Source organism: Coregonus clupeaformis, chromosome 28 (assembly GCF_020615455.1).
Source record: "Coregonus clupeaformis isolate EN_2021a chromosome 28, ASM2061545v1, whole genome shotgun sequence".
Taxonomy (NCBI): Eukaryota; Metazoa; Chordata; class Actinopteri; order Salmoniformes; family Salmonidae; genus Coregonus; species Coregonus clupeaformis.
In genome coordinates this window covers 32918431-32938250 of record NC_059219.1, presented here as the reverse complement: position 1 = coordinate 32938250, position 19820 = coordinate 32918431, and the positions used below count along the sequence as shown (strand labels likewise).

At 47.8% G+C, this 19820-nt stretch overlaps 1 protein-coding gene across 1 annotated transcript in view; it reads right to left on the bottom strand.

The window, feature by feature from the left end:
• Positions 1–728: 728 nt before the first annotated feature.
• LOC121543922 (UHRF1-binding protein 1-like) overlaps positions 729–19820 on the bottom strand; it is a 42185-nt gene continuing 23093 nt past the window's right edge. The window contains 17 exon segments of the mRNA XM_045208910.1: positions 729–3654; positions 4612–4760; positions 5490–5598; positions 5691–5947; positions 7419–7475; positions 7819–7969; positions 8247–8413; positions 10609–10763; positions 13743–14407; positions 15023–15784; positions 16114–16310; positions 16729–16792; positions 16794–16871; positions 16954–17063; positions 17847–18008; positions 18822–18905; positions 19141–19327. Coding sequence (XP_045064845.1) covers positions 3526–3654; positions 4612–4760; positions 5490–5598; positions 5691–5947; positions 7419–7475; positions 7819–7969; positions 8247–8413; positions 10609–10763; positions 13743–14407; positions 15023–15784; positions 16114–16310; positions 16729–16792; positions 16794–16871; positions 16954–17063; positions 17847–18008; positions 18822–18905; positions 19141–19327 — 3483 coding nt within the window. The 3' untranslated portion in view covers positions 729–3525.

Genomic DNA, 19820 nt, shown 5'->3' with positions numbered 1-19820 from the left:
AATGCCCTCCTCCACAGTATTGCCCTCCACTGGTAGACACTTGGACAGTTGGTCTTCAATCCCTTGTCAATGTCTGGTACTTCAGCAGCTTTCCTTTCGTAGGCTTCCACGATCCACTCCTACCATGGAACGGTTTGCTCTGTCCCATTAGTGGACTGGTGGAAGAAATATGGTGGATGTTCCCTTGGCCAGATTCACCAGCTTTAAACCCCCCACAATTCAGTAGATAGGCAGATGAAGCATGGGTCACACCCAAGGTCATAACATTTACATTTTGATCATTTATCTGACACGCTTATCCAGAGCGACTTAGTCAGTGAATTCAACTTTAAAAGGGCAATTCCGCCACTTTTCAACCTCATATTCATTATCTCCAGCAAAGTACCTGTTTCTACATGTTTGAAAATCACTGTTTTTAAAAATTATTTAACTTTTGATGTCATTGGGCAGAACTTTTTTACTTTATATATTTTTTTCTACAAAAAAACAACAACTCCATCTTCAGATATGTAGACACTGGCATTTTGCTGAAGACAAAGAACATGAGGTTGGAAAGTGGTGGAATTGCCCTTTAAGGTAGCTAGGTAAAACAACCACATCACAGTCATTGTAAGTAAAAGTTTCCTCAATAGAGAAACTATCAGCATAATCATTGCTAATAAGAACAGATAAGTGCAAGTGTTAGTACAAGAAAGGCAAGTACAACAGCATGACAATTGAGAAATACATCTTTGATTGAATACCTTTTTATTTTCATCAGTAGCTCAGCAGCTTTGACAGACAAATATTACATCTTAAGTCTTTTTCTTTTTGTACACAGGTTCTCAGGAGGCGGAGCTCCCAGGAGAGGAGAGCGGCCGAGCAGGTCAAGGGAGGAGCTATTGTAAAGAGGGGGCAGGTCTGTTCGGACCAGGAAGTGGATGAGAAACTGAGAGGGGGGGATAGCCTTTAAATTACAATCAAGTGTTCAAATCCTAACTGCCATTTCAAGTCTTGTTGTCAGTGTTGAGCAGGTAAGTGAACCTGCATCGTATCAAGGTAGAGAGATCTGGGGAGAGGGGACAGCGCAGCTTGGAAAGACATTCAGCTGGACTGGACTGAACTAGGCCTAGGCTGGACTAGGTCTACAATTTGGATAGTTAAAGTAGAAAAATAATGTATTCCCGAACTGTGCTCTTTTTGAAGGACTAGGGTGGGGTCATTTCGAGTGAGCCTGCCAGTGAAAACCAAAGAAAGAAAAACAGTTGCCATCATTGGTGTAAATATAACTACTTTTTTGCCCTTTTTCAGTTTTGTTTCAGGGCAATTGTGTTTTTACTTGATCTCCTTGCCATACGGGACAGAGAACCTGCAGACTGCACCTTTAAAGGGTGAGGCAAGCCATTGTAATGTCAGCAAATCTCATGATAACACTGGAAACGTCCCTGTGTAAGACGTGATGCTACAGACAGTACTGCCCGCTGACTGTATTCTGTGTGTTGAGCCAAAAGCATGTTCCAAAGGGGAAATATAGCTCATTTCTATTCTACTCTATTCTAGAACACTCCCCCAAGGGTTCCCCAGCAGACAGGCACGAAGCTGCAGCAGATATGGGCACGACTTCACGTTGGTGAAGTACACATATAGGATTATGCAAATATAGAATGAACGCACAGAAAAGCACATGAGCCAGTGTTTTCCCTCCTGCATTTGGAGGAGAGAGTAAGCTAACATAGCAGGCGTAAAATAAACGCCTGAAACTAGATCCTCTACATACAAATCTTGACAAAAAAAAAAAAACCTGTCTGGAGGTTCTCTTCTGCACTGTTCAACCAATCCAGTACATGTGGAGGAGGAGTTAAGATGGAGCGTCACCTTGTTAACATCCAAAAGCGGAAGTCGCGTCACAGGCTCTCTTTCCATTTCCCCTGAAAACCGGATCATCCGATTGTTGGGGACTCGGCAGAGGTGAGAGCGCAGAGCTGTTTTCATTAGTTGCAGACTATTGCAAAAAAAATACGGAAACCGTTTATTCTAGGAACCAAACAGCGCAAACTGAACCAAACTGAACCAAACGGAACCAATGGGGAGGGACCTACCTGTAGGGAGGGACCTACCTGAATTTGTCCAATATAAACTTTTTTGGTTTTTCGGTTTGGAGTAAACGTTTTTAGTTGCAAAACATTTTGTAACGGAATCCAAATAATGAATACACCCCAGGCTTTATAGAGACGGTAACTTGCTGTCCATATTAGTGTTCTTTCCACTCATTGGATGATCGAGAAAAGACAGAATAGTGTTCTCAACCGGATTGGAGGATGCTTTCGTACAGGGGTCATATTTACAGTGAATATATTTCAAAAGTGCTGGACACGCAACTAGCTATTTACATGTAGAAAAATAGGGAAAAAAGCCAGTGCAATGGGACATTATGGGCATTGAAGACGTCAACTAGATGGAATGGAATGTAAGAAAAGTAAATGTGAAAATATTGAATTGTATATTTTCACTTTCAATTCAATGAAATGCTTGTTTTAGTAACATGACAAATACATGAACACACACACACACACGCGCAACCATTCAGAATTCTGTAGAAAACATTTGTGTGTACGCTTTGCCCATCATAAGTACATTACCATACACACACACTCCAAGTACAATTGGTTAAGTGCTAGATACATTTTTTTCATAAGCACCAAATTACATGTTCTATGTTTCAGCGCAGTGCAAAATAAGTCTATTTTTAAGACATTCCTCCAAAGATATGACATTCAGTGTCTCACCCCACCCAACCAGGTAAGCCCGTCCCATAAAGATGCAATAAGGTCATAATACATGTAGAATACGCTCCTCCAAAATTTGAAGCATGATAAAGTTCCCCCTTTTTGCATTGTTTATCCTATTTAAGGTAACGATTCGGGGAGGGCAACTTTTCCCCCAAGCCTAACATTCAGGACTCCCAACCCATCTCCCTAGGCATCTCCATTCCACTTGAGGGCTGTTTCATTTAGATTTGTCCCCTTCCCTCCATACGCTCCAATATTTAGGAGGCAGCTCTGGCTTGCAGAGTCGGATTACTGGAGAGAGACTGAACACTTTAACTTACTGCTTAAAGAGAGACAAACTAAAAACAAGCACGACAATCATGTAAAACAAGCATGTGTACTGCAGTCTTAGTCCCAGCCCAGGGATGACACGGCAGCACTGTTTCGAAGAGGGGGTCCACTTTCCAGTTCCTCTACTGGCGGTAGGATGGGGGTGGTAGGCGGGCTGAAGTGAAAAAGTAGCCCCCCTCTCGGGTTTTCAGGGACTGTGTGTGTGTGTGTGTGTGTGTGTGTGTGTGTGTGTGAGAGGTCTAGTTCTTAGGCGACCAGCCCTTCATCAGAACAGGCTTGAATGACCCTGCTGACGCTTGAATAATACTTGCATGATGCTATATCAAGTAGCCCCAGTATCCAGCACCCCCTCTCCCCTCTCTGCTTCCCCCCTGTGGTGATATGCAGCACTGCAGGCTGGTGATCACTGGGCCTCTGTTGGCCTACCCTAGCTGCTGTTCACTTTGAGACTCTTTATGCGGTGCAACAGGGAGTCCTTCTCCATTTGGGCCTCAGCTAGAGCCATCTTGGCTTTGGACAGCTCCATTTTCAAACACTCGTTCTCCTCTATCAACAGCTAGGGGGAAACAGAAGAGCGTGTAAGTGAAATTCTTATGGAAGAGTGCAGGGCATAAAATCTACTTTTTGGTCCACCAGCCACTGTGGCAGGTAGATAAAGAAATCTACCAGCCACTCAGATTTTATTACCAGCCAAAATAGTGTTTTCCCCGCTAAAATTACACCAACAAAACACAAAAAAACAGATGGTTTGTAATGTTTCTAAAACAAATGTATTCCTAGTAAGAACTAATGTGGTTATTGTTTAATTTCATTTTATGTGACCCGAGTCTTTTAACCAAAATATCACAGATGAGACAAAAATGTTCACCTGCCCCTTTAAGGGCGGGAGGTTACCGTGGTAGCGTCACTAGAGTCAGGTTTGTGGCTGTGTCTGACTAGTAGAAGGGTTGTCTTCTCTTCCCTAGCAGTTCAATCTCAATCATAGAAAAACTACCTAGCTTGTGAACAAAACAATGTATATAGCCAAGAAACACAACGACAAAGTCTCACTTCAGTAGGCTTTCGTTTCAAGTAAATTTGACCAACTTTTATGCCTGTTCGCAGCGCTTCTAAAAATGAATATTTCACTCAGCTCTTCACGTGCTCAAAGCCCCCAGCCAGGCAGTGTTGCAGCGCGAGGTGGAATAGGCTATATAGGATTTGTAGTTCTTTGACTGTGCGATTAATTTACCAGCTATGAAACAAACCGGCTGAAATACTTTGAAAACAGCTATTGCAGCATTTATTTTACTATACATATGATCATACTTGACTATTTATATTCACAAATGTGAGTGAAATGCTCACACTGTGGAGCCCTGACCACCCGCCAACATGGCTGGTGAAATAGACATTTTACCCGCCAATGCCAAAATCTACCCTCATTTGGCAGGTGGCAGAAGTTAATTTTAGGCCCTGGATGAGTGGGTGATGTGTGTGTGTGTGTGTGTGTGTGTGTGTGTGGACTACACACCAGTTCTTTGTTGGAGGGGGTTGTGCTAGAACTAGCAGGGCTGTGGGTCTGTGTGGCCTTGGGAGTGCTGCTGACCACACCCACACTCTCAGGGACTGGAGACAGACCGCTGTCAATCAATTGGACTTCTTTCTTAGGCGCATTTTCCACTGTGACAACAGAGAGAGTGGGTGAAAGAGGGAAAGGTAGAAATAAACTTCTAAGGCATGTCATTGTATGATGATGAAATGAAACGGTGTTAGGGAGGAGGGTGCAGGAGGGTGTGTGTGTTACTGTCTTTGTGTGTATAAGTGAATGTGTGAGGCAGCGTGTGTGTTTATACGTGAGGCATGAATGTGTGTGTGTCAATGTGTAGATGCATACGGCAGTGTGTGTGTGAGGCAGTCTGTTTGTATGTGTGCATGAGGTAGTGTGTGTGTGTGTGTGTGTATGTATGCATGAGGTAGAGTGTATGTATGCATGAGGTAGTGTGTGTATGTATGCATGAGGTAGTGTGTGTGTGTGTGTGTGTATGTATGCATGAGGTAGTGTGTGTGCGTGAATGTGAGGCAGTGTGTGTGTTTGTGTGTGAGTGAATGTTTGAGGCAGTGTGTGTGTGAGTGAATGTTTGAGGCAGTGTGTGTGTGTGAGTGAATGTTTGAGGCAGTGTGTGTGTGTGTGTGTGTGTGTGTGAATGTTTGAGGCAGTGTGTGTGTGTGTGTGTGTGTGTGTGTGTGAATGTTTGAGGCAGTGTGTGTGTGTGTGTGTGTGAATGTTTGAGGCAGTGTGTGTGTGTGTGTGGATGTTTGAGGCAGTGTGTGTGTGTGTGTGGATGTTTGAGGCAGTGTGTGTGTGTGTGTGAATGTTTGAGGCAGTGTGTGTGTGTGTGTGTGTCTCACCCCCTATAGAGAAGGCTCCATCGTCGGTCCTGTGGATGAGCAGGTTGGAGATGTGCAGGGTGATGGGGGTGGGATCAGGGTCAGACGGGTTGTCACGGGGACCATCATCCTGCAGAGGGGGACAGAGGTTAATGTGTGTGTGTCTGTCTGTCTGTCTGTCTGTCTGTGTATGTCTATGTGCGTCTGTCTGTCTATCCCCACCTTCAGGTCGATGTGTGTGTCCCTGACGCTGATCTCCATGGGGAGGACCTGGGGGGCGGAGTCATCCTCCAGGAAGTGAGCCAGGTTCCTTAGAGACGACATGAGGAAGCTGGCCTGGTAGCCATGGAGACGCAGCTGGAGGAAACCGTTGGTCTCGGCCAGGGGGGAGTGGGCGGCGGCGCAGGGCCCGCTCTCCAGCCGAGCCCTGACCTCCGGGTAATGGGTGGTCCCGTCTGAATTGACCTCCAGACCACCACCTAGCAAGGGAAAGAGAGGAAGGAGAGAGAAAAGGTGAAGAAAGAGGAAGGAGAGAGGGGAGTGGGAGGAAGAGGAAGGAGAGAGGGGAGTGGGGAGAAAATGAGAATAACATCATTAATAATCACGCAGTAATCAATCAATTCCCATTCAAAAGAGAAGGCATAGATTGGCTGCAATACAAACAGAATCACTGCAACCACAACTCAAAGAAAAGGCTCAGCGATGGCCGCTTGGCAGGTATACAACCAGACATTGCCTTCCTGCTGACGCCCCGTCTATGAATTCCATTTCTAAGGTGTGACAAATTTGTAAAGCAAAGTCCCTTTTGGGGGGGTACTAATCCCATAAAGCAATTTCAAGGCCAGCAAAGTGCCACAGCAGCTGCACCCACGCAAGAACACCCACGTTAAGATAACGATGTTAAAGCATCTGTCACTACCTCAGTAAGGAAGGGAGGAAATGGCAGAGATGTGAGTGAGAGAAGGTAAGAGGTAAAAACAGAAATAGTGAGAAAGTGATAGAGAAGGAAAGACAGACAGAGGGGTAGGAAAGGAGAGAGAGGGGGGTAGGAAAGGAGAGGGGGGTAGGAAAGGAGAGGGAGGGAGAGGGGTAGGGGAGGGAGAGGGGTAGGGGAGGGAGAGGGGGAGGAAAGGAGAGGGAGGGAGAGGGGTAGGAAAGGAGAGGGAGAGAGAGGGGTAGGAAAGGAGAGGGAGGGGGATTACACTTCTGTGAAAGAAGGAGGAGGCGGAGCTAAGATAGTGTTTCTCTCATTGCCTGAACCACTGAATCTGCTGAGAGAGAGAGGCGAGAGGCGAGAGGCGAGAGGACACTGTCTCATAGTACTGGGGGTTAATATGGACCTCCCCAACCCCCTCTTAAATATTCACACATGTAAGGGTGACATGCTTGAGACACACATGCACACACAACCTGCGGTGCCACAAACACACACACTGACACTGGGTTTAATGTAGCTGGTAATGGGAGCAAAACCCCCATTAGTGCTAATGCACCGTCTCACTGCAGCAGTTAGGACACACACAGCCCTTGAGACACACAGTGTGTGTGAGTAGGTTTCTGGTTTTACTATCCTTGTGGGAACCAGAAGTCCTCACCAGGATAGTAAAACAAGGAAAATCGTGGGGACATTTCGCTGGTCCCCACAAGGAAAACGTCTATTATAGGCTTAGGGGTTAAGTTAAGGGCTACAATTAGGGTTAGAATTGGGGTTAGGTTTAGGGAAAATAGGATTTTGAATGGGAATCAATTGTTTGGTCCCCACAAGGATAGTAAAACAGATGTGTGTATGTGTGTGTAGCATGCTTAGTGGAGCAAAAAGACTAATGACTATCTCTGTCATTTCATACCAATGATCAAATCAGAGACACTGTAAAACACACAAAACAGGTACTAACACTTGTGCGCAAGCTTGTGTATGCCCATCCATGCTTATGTTCCACACACACATACCTTTGCTGCCTGGGGCAGGGGGTACAATAGTGCTGCCCTGAGCAGTGGGTACCATACCTGCAAGAGTTATGGAAGGGTAAACCAAGTGAATTGGGTGTGGGTGTGGGTGTGTGTGTGTGTGTGTGTGTGTGTGTGTGTGTGAGTGTAGCCTTAACCCAGCTATAGAGAGTACTCCACGAGAATGGGGAATAGCTCAACTGCAGTGTGTGTGCGTGACTACAGTGTGTGTGTGTGACTGCAGTGTGTGTGTGTGACTGCAGTGTGTGTGTGTGACTGCAGTGTGTGTCTCGAGGTGTGTCGGTACTAGCCCACATGTATGTGTGTGCGCGTATACATTTGTGTGTGTACGCATGGGCATGCACGTGCGCGTGTGTGTGTCTATGTGTGCCGTTGTCCTCACCCAGGCTGCGGTTGCTGAGGTATTGCCGGAGGCTGACGTTTCCCAGCTGTGTGGGTCTGACACGACCCACCTCCAGAGCGACAGCCGTGCTCTCCCCTCGCACCTCCGTCCCCACACACACACACTGCACCTTCAGCACCAGCACCGACACCTGGGGGGAGAGAGAGGGAGGGGGGAAGGAGGGAGAGAGGGAGGTATTAAGTTGGATAAGAGCGTCTGCTAAATGAATGTAAAAATGTAAGTTAACTCAATCAATTCAGAAAGTAGGGTAAAATGACAGTTCTTGAAATGAAAAATGCTAATGTGTACTCATGCATGTGTGTATATGTATATATAGTGTGTGTGTGAGTGTGTATGCACATGTGTGTACTGCAGGGTGTGTGTTCATGTGTCCATGCCTGCATACATTTCATGTGCGTGTGTGTTACCATGTCTTTGGTGGGTTCGTCGATGCTCTGGGAGGTGGCGCTGACAGTATCAGGTGAGCCAGCACCGTCCTGCTCCCCTGTGCCAATGGCCGATGCTGCCTCCTTGGCAATTTCTGTGACACTCTGCTCACTCACCGCATCCTTAAAGCCTGAGATGGACATGTCGTCTGTGGACACATAATTAATTAATTGATGGTCTGCTACCGATACATTGATAAATACCAGACACAAACCTAGAATCTTGATTCTGGTATAGATCACATCAGCTCACAACTGCCATCTCCTGGACAAACTATGTAATATAAGAACTCTGCAAAAGCCATTCAAGATGCATAGAAACATGGTTTATTCTCGGGACTAAGGCTGGGGTTTACCCTCCATGTTTAGGCCAAATAGAAATTATTTTGTGTATTTCTGATTTCTATTCTCCTATAAAATAATGCATAAATTGAGGCACAGTGACAAGATCTGTGAGTCACGGATAGCCCTAGTCAGACCTGTGATGCCTGGAGGAGAATCACGCTCAACCCCATTGCAAAACCCCATAGCAAAATGAATAGAATTGCAGGAAATTAGCTTCCGAAGCCGAGTCCGGAATATTAATATATGTATGTGAATGGTGTGTATAGACAGTATGTGAATAGAAAAGGTGAGTATAGCAGTAGTTATATAGGATGAGCCTTGACTAGAATACAGTATATACATATGAAGTGGGTAAAACAGTATGTCAACTATTATTACATTACTAAAGTGGGCAGCCGGCTAGTAACAGTGACTAAGGTTCAGGCCAGGGAACTGGGCGGAGGACGGCTAGTGGTGACTGTTTAACGGTCTGATGGCCTGGAGATAGAAGCTGTTTATCAGTATCTAGGTCCCAGCTTTGATGCACCTGTACTGTCTCCGTCTTCTAGATGGTTGCGGGGTGAACAGGCCGTGGCTCGGGCTGCTGAGGTCCTTCATCTTCTTGGCCTTCATGAGACACCGCTGTAGATGCCCCCGATGATGCGATGCGCTGAGCGCACCACCCTCTGGAGAGCCCTGCGGTTGCGGGCGGTGAAATTGCAGTACCATGCGGTAATACAGCCCGACAGGATGCTCTCGATGGTGCATCTGTAGAAGTTTGTGAGGGTCTTACATGCTAACCAAGCCAGCTCCGCGCGTGCATCTGCGTGTGCCATCGTGCGCATGTTGATTTTGTCTATCCCCACCAGACGCGTTCATGACACACAGGTTAAAATACCCAAATACCAAACCCAACTATATTAATTTGGGGTCAAAACACACATGAAACATTCATGGACATTTAGCTAGCTTGCTGTTAATTTGTCCTGATAGATACACTTTTTTAGCTGGATCTTTGTAGAATTTTGACCCATTTAGTCTCACAATATCGTGTGTTGTCTACTTAATTCACAGATAAAAAAGGGGAAACCTGGTTAGTTTTTAGTTCGTTTTCTTTGATTAATCTCTACTCGTTCATCTTTATTCTGTGGATTTTATATGGCGGTTGGCAACCAACTTTAAGGTGCATTACCGCCACCAACTGGACTGGAGTGTGGACCTCAGTTCATCTTTCAATCACCCAGGTGGGTATATGCTCCTAAAAACCAATGAGTAGATGGAAGAGGCGGGACTTGCAGCGTGTCAAGCATCTAAAATAGAGCCAAGTTATATTTTAGCGCCTGGTACGCAGACGCCCGTTGACGCGCGCGAGCAGTTGATGAAATGCTTGAATAACGTGTACATTTATTTTGCAACGCTCGTAACGCGGCCGGTTTGGTCAGCATATTAGGGGCCAAGCCAAATTTCTTCAGCATCCTGAGGTATGTCGCACCTTCTTCACCACGCTGTCAGTGTGAAGGGGCCATTTCAGATTCTCAGTGAGGAACTTGAAGCTTTTGACCCTCTCCACTGCGGCCCCGTCGATGTGGATGAGGGCGTTCACTCTCTTCTGTCTCCTGTATTCCAAGATCAGCTCCTTAGTTTTGTTGACGTTGAGGGAGAGGTTATTTCTTGGCACCACTCCGCCAGGGCTCTCACCTCCTCCTTGTAGGCGGTCTCATTGTTGTTGGTAATCAGGCCTACCATTGTTGTGTCGTCAGCAAACCTGATGAATGACTTGGAGACGTGCGTGGCCACGCAGTAATGGGTGAACAGGGAGTACAGGAGGGGGCTGAGCATGGACCCCTGAGGGGCCCCCGTGTTGAGGGTCAGAGTGGTGGAGGTGATGTTGCCTACCTTCACCACCTGAGGTCGGGCCGTCAGGAAGTCTAGGATCCAGTTTCACAGGGAGGGGTTCAGACCCAGGGCCCTGTGTGTGTGTGTGTGTGTGTGTGTGTGTGTGTGTGTGTGTGGTTCCTACCTCTCTCCAGCAGGCTGTATGCGTCCGTGTCTCCGTCCTCCATCAGGTAGCTGTCTATGGAGAGGTTGTCCAAGGACTGCAGAGACGGAGTCTTCTTCATGTTCTTATAGGACACTGAGAAACTGGACTGGGAACGCTCCCTAATCAGACGCCCACTGAAACACACACACACACCAGAAGGGTGAGGGGGGAAAAAAACAGGAGTACTATGGACCTCGAGGCTTGGTTTTGAATTGAATAGACCTGCGCCTGGTTTCCCAAAGCATCTTAAGGCTAAGTGCTGGTTCTAACAATGAACTTTAGCCTTCATATGCTTTTGGGAAACCGGGCCCAGGTCTAGACCATTTACAAGGACCTAGCCTAGGCTATATGCTACTAGTCACCAGATAAAGGCTACACACAAACTATTCACCGGGTACACACACCAACTTGCAGCTTGGAAACAGATACAGACCCACAGATATACACACACCCACAGACAAGTCTACGTGCAGATACAACACACACACACACACACACACCACAACGTGAACAGATATTTAAAGGAATGCGCTCACACACAGACAGACCTATAGCGTGTCTTACATGTTGGAAATAGAATATAGGGAGGTGGACCGGGTGTTTGAGGAGCTGAGCCGGTCAGAAACCACTGACAAACTGCCTTTCCTTTGTAGAGAGAACACACACACACACACACACACACCTCGCATGGGTCAGAGCAGAGGACACACTGAGCTACAGAGTAGAGTAGCAGAGTGACAAACACACATAAGACACAGACACACACCTTGTATGGGAGCACATTGGACAAGGCAGAAACACACACACAAGACACAGACGCACACCTTGTATGGGAGCACATTGGACAAGGCAGAAACACACACACACACACATAAGACACAGACGCACACCTTGTATGGGAGCACATTGGACAAGGCAGAAACACACACACACACACACACAGACGCACACTTTGTATGGGAGCACATTGGACAAGGCAGAAACACACACACACACACACATCTACACACATAAGACACAGACGCACACCTTGTATGGGAGCACATTGGACAACACAGAAACCACACGAACACCTCTTATGGGTCACAACATTGATATTGTGACGTATAGGCCAGGTACAGTGCGGTCACCGTAGCTACACAGACATGATCCAGATGTAGTACTACACACTGATGTGATGGGAATGACCAAGTAACAGTAATGATGGTTTACTAAGCTGGGCATGAATAAGTGAGTAACTATAATGACATCTGCAGGAAGTATAGTTGTGTTTGAGTATTGCAGTAATGGGAGTGAGTGTTTATTTAAAGCTGATCATAAGTCCTCTGAATGACTGTTACGGTCTGCCTGCCGATCGGCCTGCATTTCCCACAGTGAACGTTTTACAGAACTGACAGTCTGAATAGCTGGACAATATGTCATAGTAGTAACTGAATCAGTGTTTCCTTTGGAAAAATGTGTAGCAATTTTGGGAGTCCGGGGTCCCCCCCAGATCATTTTTATGTACAAGGACTGAGAAGCTCAGTTCTGGTGATTTTTTAAAAGGACATTCTATCAAAAAATGAATGAAAATACAATTATGTTGACACCAACCAAAATATTATTTCTACCTCCAGAAATGAGCCAAATAACATATTGGTAGAACATTTCTTTAAATGATTGTACCAGAGGACCATGCATAGTCCAAATGATCAGGTATGCTATTAGCAATAAGCATTATCACCTGTAGCCCAACTGATGCAGCATAGTGGCTATAAATAAATAGACTGAAGAATGGGGTTGCCTATCTGCATTCACCCTATTGGGCTAATCATTAGTAGAGTCCTGCATCGGGTCGGATACACGTGTGAGCCGAATGGCGGGTGGAATGAAAACATACTTTCAACCCGTGGGTCGGCTCGTGGTTCAGAACAATTACATTGCGGGTCGGAAACATTTTAAATCAAGATAATACACTTTTTCAAAACTCAGGAGCTTGTTGTGTTGCGAATTCCATTCTGTGAACGCCGAGGCAGACATAAGGCTACCAGCCAAGCACGCATTGAGAGTGTGGAGCCGGGAACTGTCCCTTATTTGTGTGGTGCTAAAACTTTCTAATTTGTCCACGTGCAGAGCTTATGTTCCCTCTCCCCACCTGAGAATACGACACCTTGCAAAGTTTACTTTTCATGGGTAGCCTAGCTTACGCGAAAATGGCTAATGTAGGCCTAACCAGAGAAATACAAAGAAAGGTTATGATAAGGGAATAGGCTACAACATCACCGTGGAAACGTCCTGCGCGATTGAAATCCACATTTTGGATGGACAACAACACGGTAGATGAATACAAAACCTGCACAAAGTGCAAGCAGGTAGGCCTATATTCATTCGTTCAGTTAATTATCAGTTATTTATTAAATTAATTCAGGCGTTCCTTCATTAGACCATACGCAGGCCATATAAAGTGTAAACCGGTGCAGTTTGAGCAGCCTTCTAAATAAATGCATCCTATTTTTGCAGCCTATATTAGATTCTGGAAATTCACTCCCTTTGGCACGCGTAACTTGAACACGCCTCGAGAGGAATATTTATCTCGCATAGAACACACAACAAGATGACTAGGTAAATAGATCAACTATTCTACTGTGGGGTTGTCAGAGTTTTCTATTCCTTACTTGTTTTGTTTGCAGAGGAAAAGTAAATGTGGACTGTTCCAGCATCTTCAAAGTGTGCCTCTGTATAAATATTTTTTGATGTTCCATATTTTTTGCCGTGGCGCTGCGTCACAGCTAAATGACTGCAGTGCAAACACTGAACTGAATACCTGGTCATTGACAGTGGCTACAGGTCTAAATAGCTGGAAATGAACTGTTAGGTAATGACAGTCTAAATAACCAGACTGTATTACGGTAATGACAGTCTAAATAACCAGACTGTATTACGGTAATGACAGTCTAAATAACCAGACTGTATTACGGTAACGACAGTCTAAATAACCAGACTGTATTACGGTAATGACAGTCTAAATAACCAGACTGCATTACGGTAATGACAGTCTAAATAACCAGACTGTATTACGGTAATGACAGTCTAAATAACCAGACTGTATTACGGTAATGACGGAAGGGAATTACCTGGACATAGACTCAGGCATTCTGGCCCCAGGGTTCTTCTCGTTCCAGTCTTTGGTGGAGAGGGGGTCTGAGAGAGTGGGGTCTGCCCCGGAGGACTCACCCTGCTGGGCTTTACAATCAACTCTGGTCCCCGGCTCCTCTCCCCCAGTCCGGGCCTCCAGGGAAACCACACCCAACTCCTCCGAACTGGATCTCCCAGTCCTCTCGTCAAGCGACGCCTTCCGGTTGGGGGCGGAGGAGGGGATGAGAGGGGCGGGGCCTTGCGTTATCCCACCCTCTACCCCTCCCCCACAAATAAGCTGGTCCACCGTACAGCCTCCCTTCGCCCCAGCCCCCTCCACGTGGGTTCCTCTATCTCCCCCCTCCCCTCCATCGCTCCCAGTCTCCAGGGTGCATCTACTCTCCGAGGGGGACAACTCCGACCCTATGGGGGAACCAGGACCATCGGGCTGGGGGACCGGCTTCAAGAGGAGAGCTACCTCCGCACTTTTGAGCAGGATCCCCACACAGGCACTGAAGGGCTGGTGGTCTGGAGGGGGGTCCAATGTGGTCTTGGCCGTGTCTCGTTTGGAGCCCATCTCCTCCAGGTCCTGTTGCAGGGTGTGCTGCAAGGCTTTGATACTGCGCTGCAGCCGCATCAGGAACATGTACTGCCTGTGGCTCACCTGGACACACACACACACACACACACACACACACACACACACACACGTTAGTAATCACAACATCCATCCATTATGCATTTATCCGTACTTTCATAATACACACATTCTCATAACTATACACATGGACTCTACAAGGTGTCGAAAGCGTTACACAGGGATGCTGGCCCAAGTTGACTCCAATGCTTCCCACAGTTGTGTCAAGTTGGCTGGATGTCCTTTGGGTGGTGGACCATTCTTGATACACACGGGAAACAGTTGAGCGTGAAAAACCCATCAGCCTTGCAGTTCTTGACACACAAACCGGTGCGCCTGGCACCTACTGCCATACCCCGTTCAAAGGCACTTCAATATTTTGACTTGCCCATTCACCCACTGAATGGCACACATACACAATCCGTGTCTCAATTGTCTCAAAATCCTTCTTTAACTGATTGAAGTGGATTTAACAAGTGACATCAATAAGGGATCATAGCTTTCACCTGGATTCACCTGGTCAGTCTATGTCATGGAAAGAGCAGGTGTTCCTAATGTTTTGTACACTCAGTGTGGTCACACACACACACACAGACAGACTACAGTGTACACATACACCAAAAGAGATTAATCATCACTCACCTGAGCGCTCAAATGCTTCTGTACGTGCACTAACATGTGCATGTCTGCCTCCTTACTGGAAGAGGATGAAGGGGGGGGGATGTTGTCCAGGGACAGCGGCTTCTGAAGCCCGTTGCTAGGCGGCAGCGTGGCCTCGGTTGCCGTGGCGTCCGTAACAGTACTATAGTACTCCTTCAAAAGCCTCTTCCTCTGCAGACGTCCCACGGTATCCACAGACTCGATCCTGGCCAGGCCTGCAGCTGCAGAAAGGGGCGTTCTCTGCCCTCTCAAAGCCCCGCCCCTTAGCCGCTCCTGGTGCTGGGCATGTCTGGCCGGCTGGCACGCCCACAGGGTGAGGGGGAAGGCGTCGACGAAGGGCTGGGGCCGCCCCTTCCCGCCTCGCGTCCCCTCGTAGTCCACCCAGAACTGGGCAAAGTGAACCGCCCACAAGTCTGTGGCGGCTGGCATTTTGAGGGCATCCACGCCCAACGAGGGCGACACCAACCCTTTATACACATTGTGCAACATAGTGTCCTGCTCATGCGCGTGGCGCTGGAAAATGGGGTGGACCACCGGGAAGGAGGTGGAGGAGCGAGGGAAGGAGGAAAAGGAGGTGGAGAAGAACTGTTGTTCCTGGAAGGAGAGGAGGAGGGCTTCCAGGTGGGAGCGGGTGCAGTTGGGGGGGTGGCGGGTGTTGGTGGCCACCATCTCCGAGCATTGGACGGAGACAGAGCGGGGGAGGTCCTGGGGGTAGGAGGGGTCCCTGTCCGTGGGCACTACCAACTGTGGTGGGGGAGGGGGGGAGAGAGGAAGAGAGAGAGACAAACATTATTAGGAAATATATATACAGAGGTCATCGATGTGTACAAGATGACTAATGAGCGTAATTTGCAATCTGTCTATATATAAAGACTACACTCCTAAAATAAAGAGAAATGGTGTGTGTGTGTTGACCTTTTCAAGGGCTTTTTACACAGCTACGGTAGCGTTTGCATGTGCATTTCTCAAATGACTGAATCAAAGTGTCCAAATACTCAATATGAGCGTGTGTGACTTGAATACCAACATAACATCATGACAGAGTGTGTGTGTGTGTTCTTTCTGCCCTCTACCTTGAGCATGAGTCCGTCCACCCTGATGTCGATGTGCTCGTCAGGTTTCTGCTCCTCCTCATTGAGCTTGTAGAGCTCCATGAACTGTTCCAGGCTCTGCCTCAGGTCCAGGGCAAACAGGTTGCACCACACCAGGCTCCTGGGGTCCAGCACCAGCTGCAGCGCATTCAGCTGCACATACAGGTTGGGGCAAGGGACTGGAGGAGGACAGGGAAAGAGAAGATTATATGATAATCAATACAAGGGACTGGAGGAGGACAGGGAAAGAGAAGATTATATGATAATCAATGCAAGGGACTGGAGGAGGACAGGGAAAGAGAAGATTATATGATAATCAATGCAAGGGGAAGATAATAGAGGTTGGAAACTAGAAATGAGTGGAGTGGGAAGAGAAAAGAGGTGACCCACTAATGCATTCACCTTTCCCTCTGACAGGTATTTGAACAGCACTAACACACCTGATTCACATAAAACACCAAGTCAAGACTTTGATTAGTTCAAATCAGGTGAGTTAGCGCTAGGCTGGAATAAAACACTGCACACCCTGTTGGTCCCCAGTATGAGGAGGGAAGAACACTAGTCTAGGAACAGAATGAGAGTAGGAACCAATCTTACTGGGGTAGTCCTTTCCGTCAGGGAAGTAGTATTCGGTGAACTCGACGTGGATGGCAGGCATCTCAGGAGGGAAGGTACAGGGACTTCTTATTACAGGAGATCATGGCCTTAGGGCTGGAGCGACGCTGGTCTGCTGTGGACACCTGATACACACACAAACACACGGCATGAGGTCAGTAAAGTGTGTGTATCAGATAACCATGTCAACTGTGTGTGTGTGCTGACCTGGTAGATGCTGAAGTCAGCCATCCTGAGGACAATGGAGCTGGACAGGAGCTGGGTCCTGGGGGTCTGCGGAGCACTGAGGATACTGGTAGAACTAGTACTGATCTTACCTAGAAAGGAGAGGTGAAGAGAGAGGGAATGGAGAGAGATAAGAGAGAAAGGATGGTAGGGAAAGGAAGGAGAGATAGGGGAGAGAGAGAGAGAGTGTAACGGAGAGAGCGAGAGAGAGAGAGAGCGAGAGCGAGAGAGGAACAGGGAAAAGAAAAAGAGACAGCCAATCAGACCTCCTGCCACACTCTGACATCATCTCACCAAAGGTGTGTATCACCGCACACCGCGTGCGCACACCATCGGTTAGGGGGTACCTGGCTCTAGGCATGAGAAGCAGCACTGTGCCCGCCCCCGTGCCCTCGCCCGCGCCCTCACTCGTACCATGGCTCGTGCCCGCACCCACCCCGGGGGCAGGTCGTCCGGCCCCCTAACCAACACTATTCTTCCTCCTCCTGTCTCGTCCTGCCCTAAGGGACCATACACACTGTCCCTAACACTGGAGACACTGGAGGGGTACCTGGACACTGGAGGGGGGACACAGAGAACTCAGAGTGACTAGGCAGTGTGATGCTAGGGAAACCAACACTTCTCTTCATTCCAACTCTACAGGCTGTTCTAAAAATGACCCAATAGATGACATCATCAAGTGTAATCTAGTTCAGTTGAATGTCAACTGTCTAACCAACATCATCACTCTTCATGGGCTGCTGGGACATATCTTTATAGTTGTTGAATAAAAAGTGAATTAGGGCAGATGCTTCAACACATACCTTTATTGGATTACTATGTTTCAATCACATTGAGGGGAGGTGTGTGTGTGTGTGTGCTGCTCTTTTGTTTACCGTGCTGTGGTGAGGTGTGTGTGTTGGCCGGGCCCTCCCGGTCTCTCTTGGCGGTCTTCAACATCTCCACGTTAGACTTGAACTCCTCCAGTAGACTCCTGGCCCAGCCCTCCCTGGCCTTAGTGGCCTCACTGTACTGCATCCAGTGGAGACAACTCTCACCTAGAGACAGAGAGAGATGAAGTGAGAAGGGGAGAGAGTGGGTGGGTGGGATGGGGAAGAGAGAGAGCGAGAGAGAGGGAGAGAGAGAGAGAGAGTGGGGGGAAGCGAGAGAGAGAGAGCGCAGAGAGAGAGAGGGGGGGAAGAGAGAGAGAGAGAGGGGGGAAGAGAGAGAGCGCGAGAGAGAGAGGGGGCAAGAGAGAGAGAGAGAGAGAGGGGGGAGAGAGAGAGAGAGAGGGGGGCAGAGAGAGAGAGAGAGGGGGAGAGAGAGAGAGAGAGAGAGAGAGAGAGGGAAGAGAGAGAGAGAGAGAGGGAAAGAGAGAGAGAGAGAGAGGGGGGGGGGAGAGAGAGGGGGAAGAGAGAGAGGGGGAAGAGAGAGAGAGAGGACAGAAAGCAAGAGATGAGGTGGAATACACATTTTGTGGTGTTGAGAAATCAGAAAGATCTGTTTTACTCCCATCAGCTGTGTGGCAGTTGGAGGGAGGTTGTGGTGGTGTTCACTTGCTCTGTGGGAGGGATAATAATGTTGGAGGAAGGTTGTGTAGAGGTTGTGGTGGTGTTCACCTGCTCTGTGGGAGGGATAATAATGTTGGAGGAAGGTTGTGTAGAGGTTGTGGTGGTGTTCACCTGCTCTGTGGGAGGGATAATAATGTTGGAGGAAGGTTGTGTAGAGGTTGTGGTGGTGTTCACCTGCTCTGTGGGAGGGATAATAATGTTGGAGGAAGGTTGTGTAGAGGTTGTGGTGGTGTTCACCTGCTCTGTGGGAGGGATAATAATGTTGGAGGAAGGTTGTGTAGAGGTTGTGGTGGTGTTCACCTGCTCTGTGGGAGGGGTAGTAGTCCAGGGTAATGTGACTGAAGGAGAGCTGCATGGCTCCACCAGTTATCCTCTTATTGATCACTGGAGAAAGAGAGGGAGGGAGAAGTAGAAGATATAACATCATGCACAAAGGTCCAATGTGCGTCACAGCCCAACTTGATGTGTAGGTATCAGTTAGTCAGTCAAACATCCGTCTGTCTGACGTGTGTGTGTGAGGTGTGTCTTATGTGTGTGTTTTACATTTGCATGTGTGTATTAGCACGTGTGTCTATGTGTTGTGTGTGTACGTGTCATACGTCTGCGTAGGTGTGTGTACCTCTGTCCTTGGCGTGTATGTCGTCACAGATGTGCAGGTCGAGATGTGTGATCTGCAGGTGGTGGGAGGTCTCACACACGTCGAAGGCAGCGAACAGACTGGCCATGGTTGCACTCTGTTCAGCTGCTGTGCCTGATGACACCTGCTGGCTACGCACCTGCTGGGCTGAGGGGGGCGCCGACGACTCCTGGATACAGACCAGAGACCGTAAAATATACAGACACTCACACAGAGAAAATTAAGTGAACATCGATTTTATTAGTGCATCAAACTAGTGTTGCTTTTGAGCGAAGGAGTGTGCAGCGCTCATTCTCACCAGCAGATGGCATAGCCTGCCACAGGTAGGTAATTATGCTTACAACCCAGTTTGAGCCAGTACATGGATAATGGGGGGAGGGAGAGAGGGAGAGAGCGAGAGAGGGAGAGCGAGAGAGCGAAAGTAGCAAGAGCGAAAGAGAGATAGCAAAATAGGGAGAGGAAGTGAAAGAGAGGGAGCGAAAGATAGATAGAGTGAAAGAGGGGCCATATGGCAGAGGGATCATACAGAGAGAACCAAACATCCACAAGGACTAATTACCATACCATCAGAGAGCGAGAGAGAAAGGGGGGAAAAGAGAGAGAGAGGGGGGAAAGAGAGAGGGGGAAAAGAGAGAGAGAGAGAGAGAGGGGGGAAAGAGAGA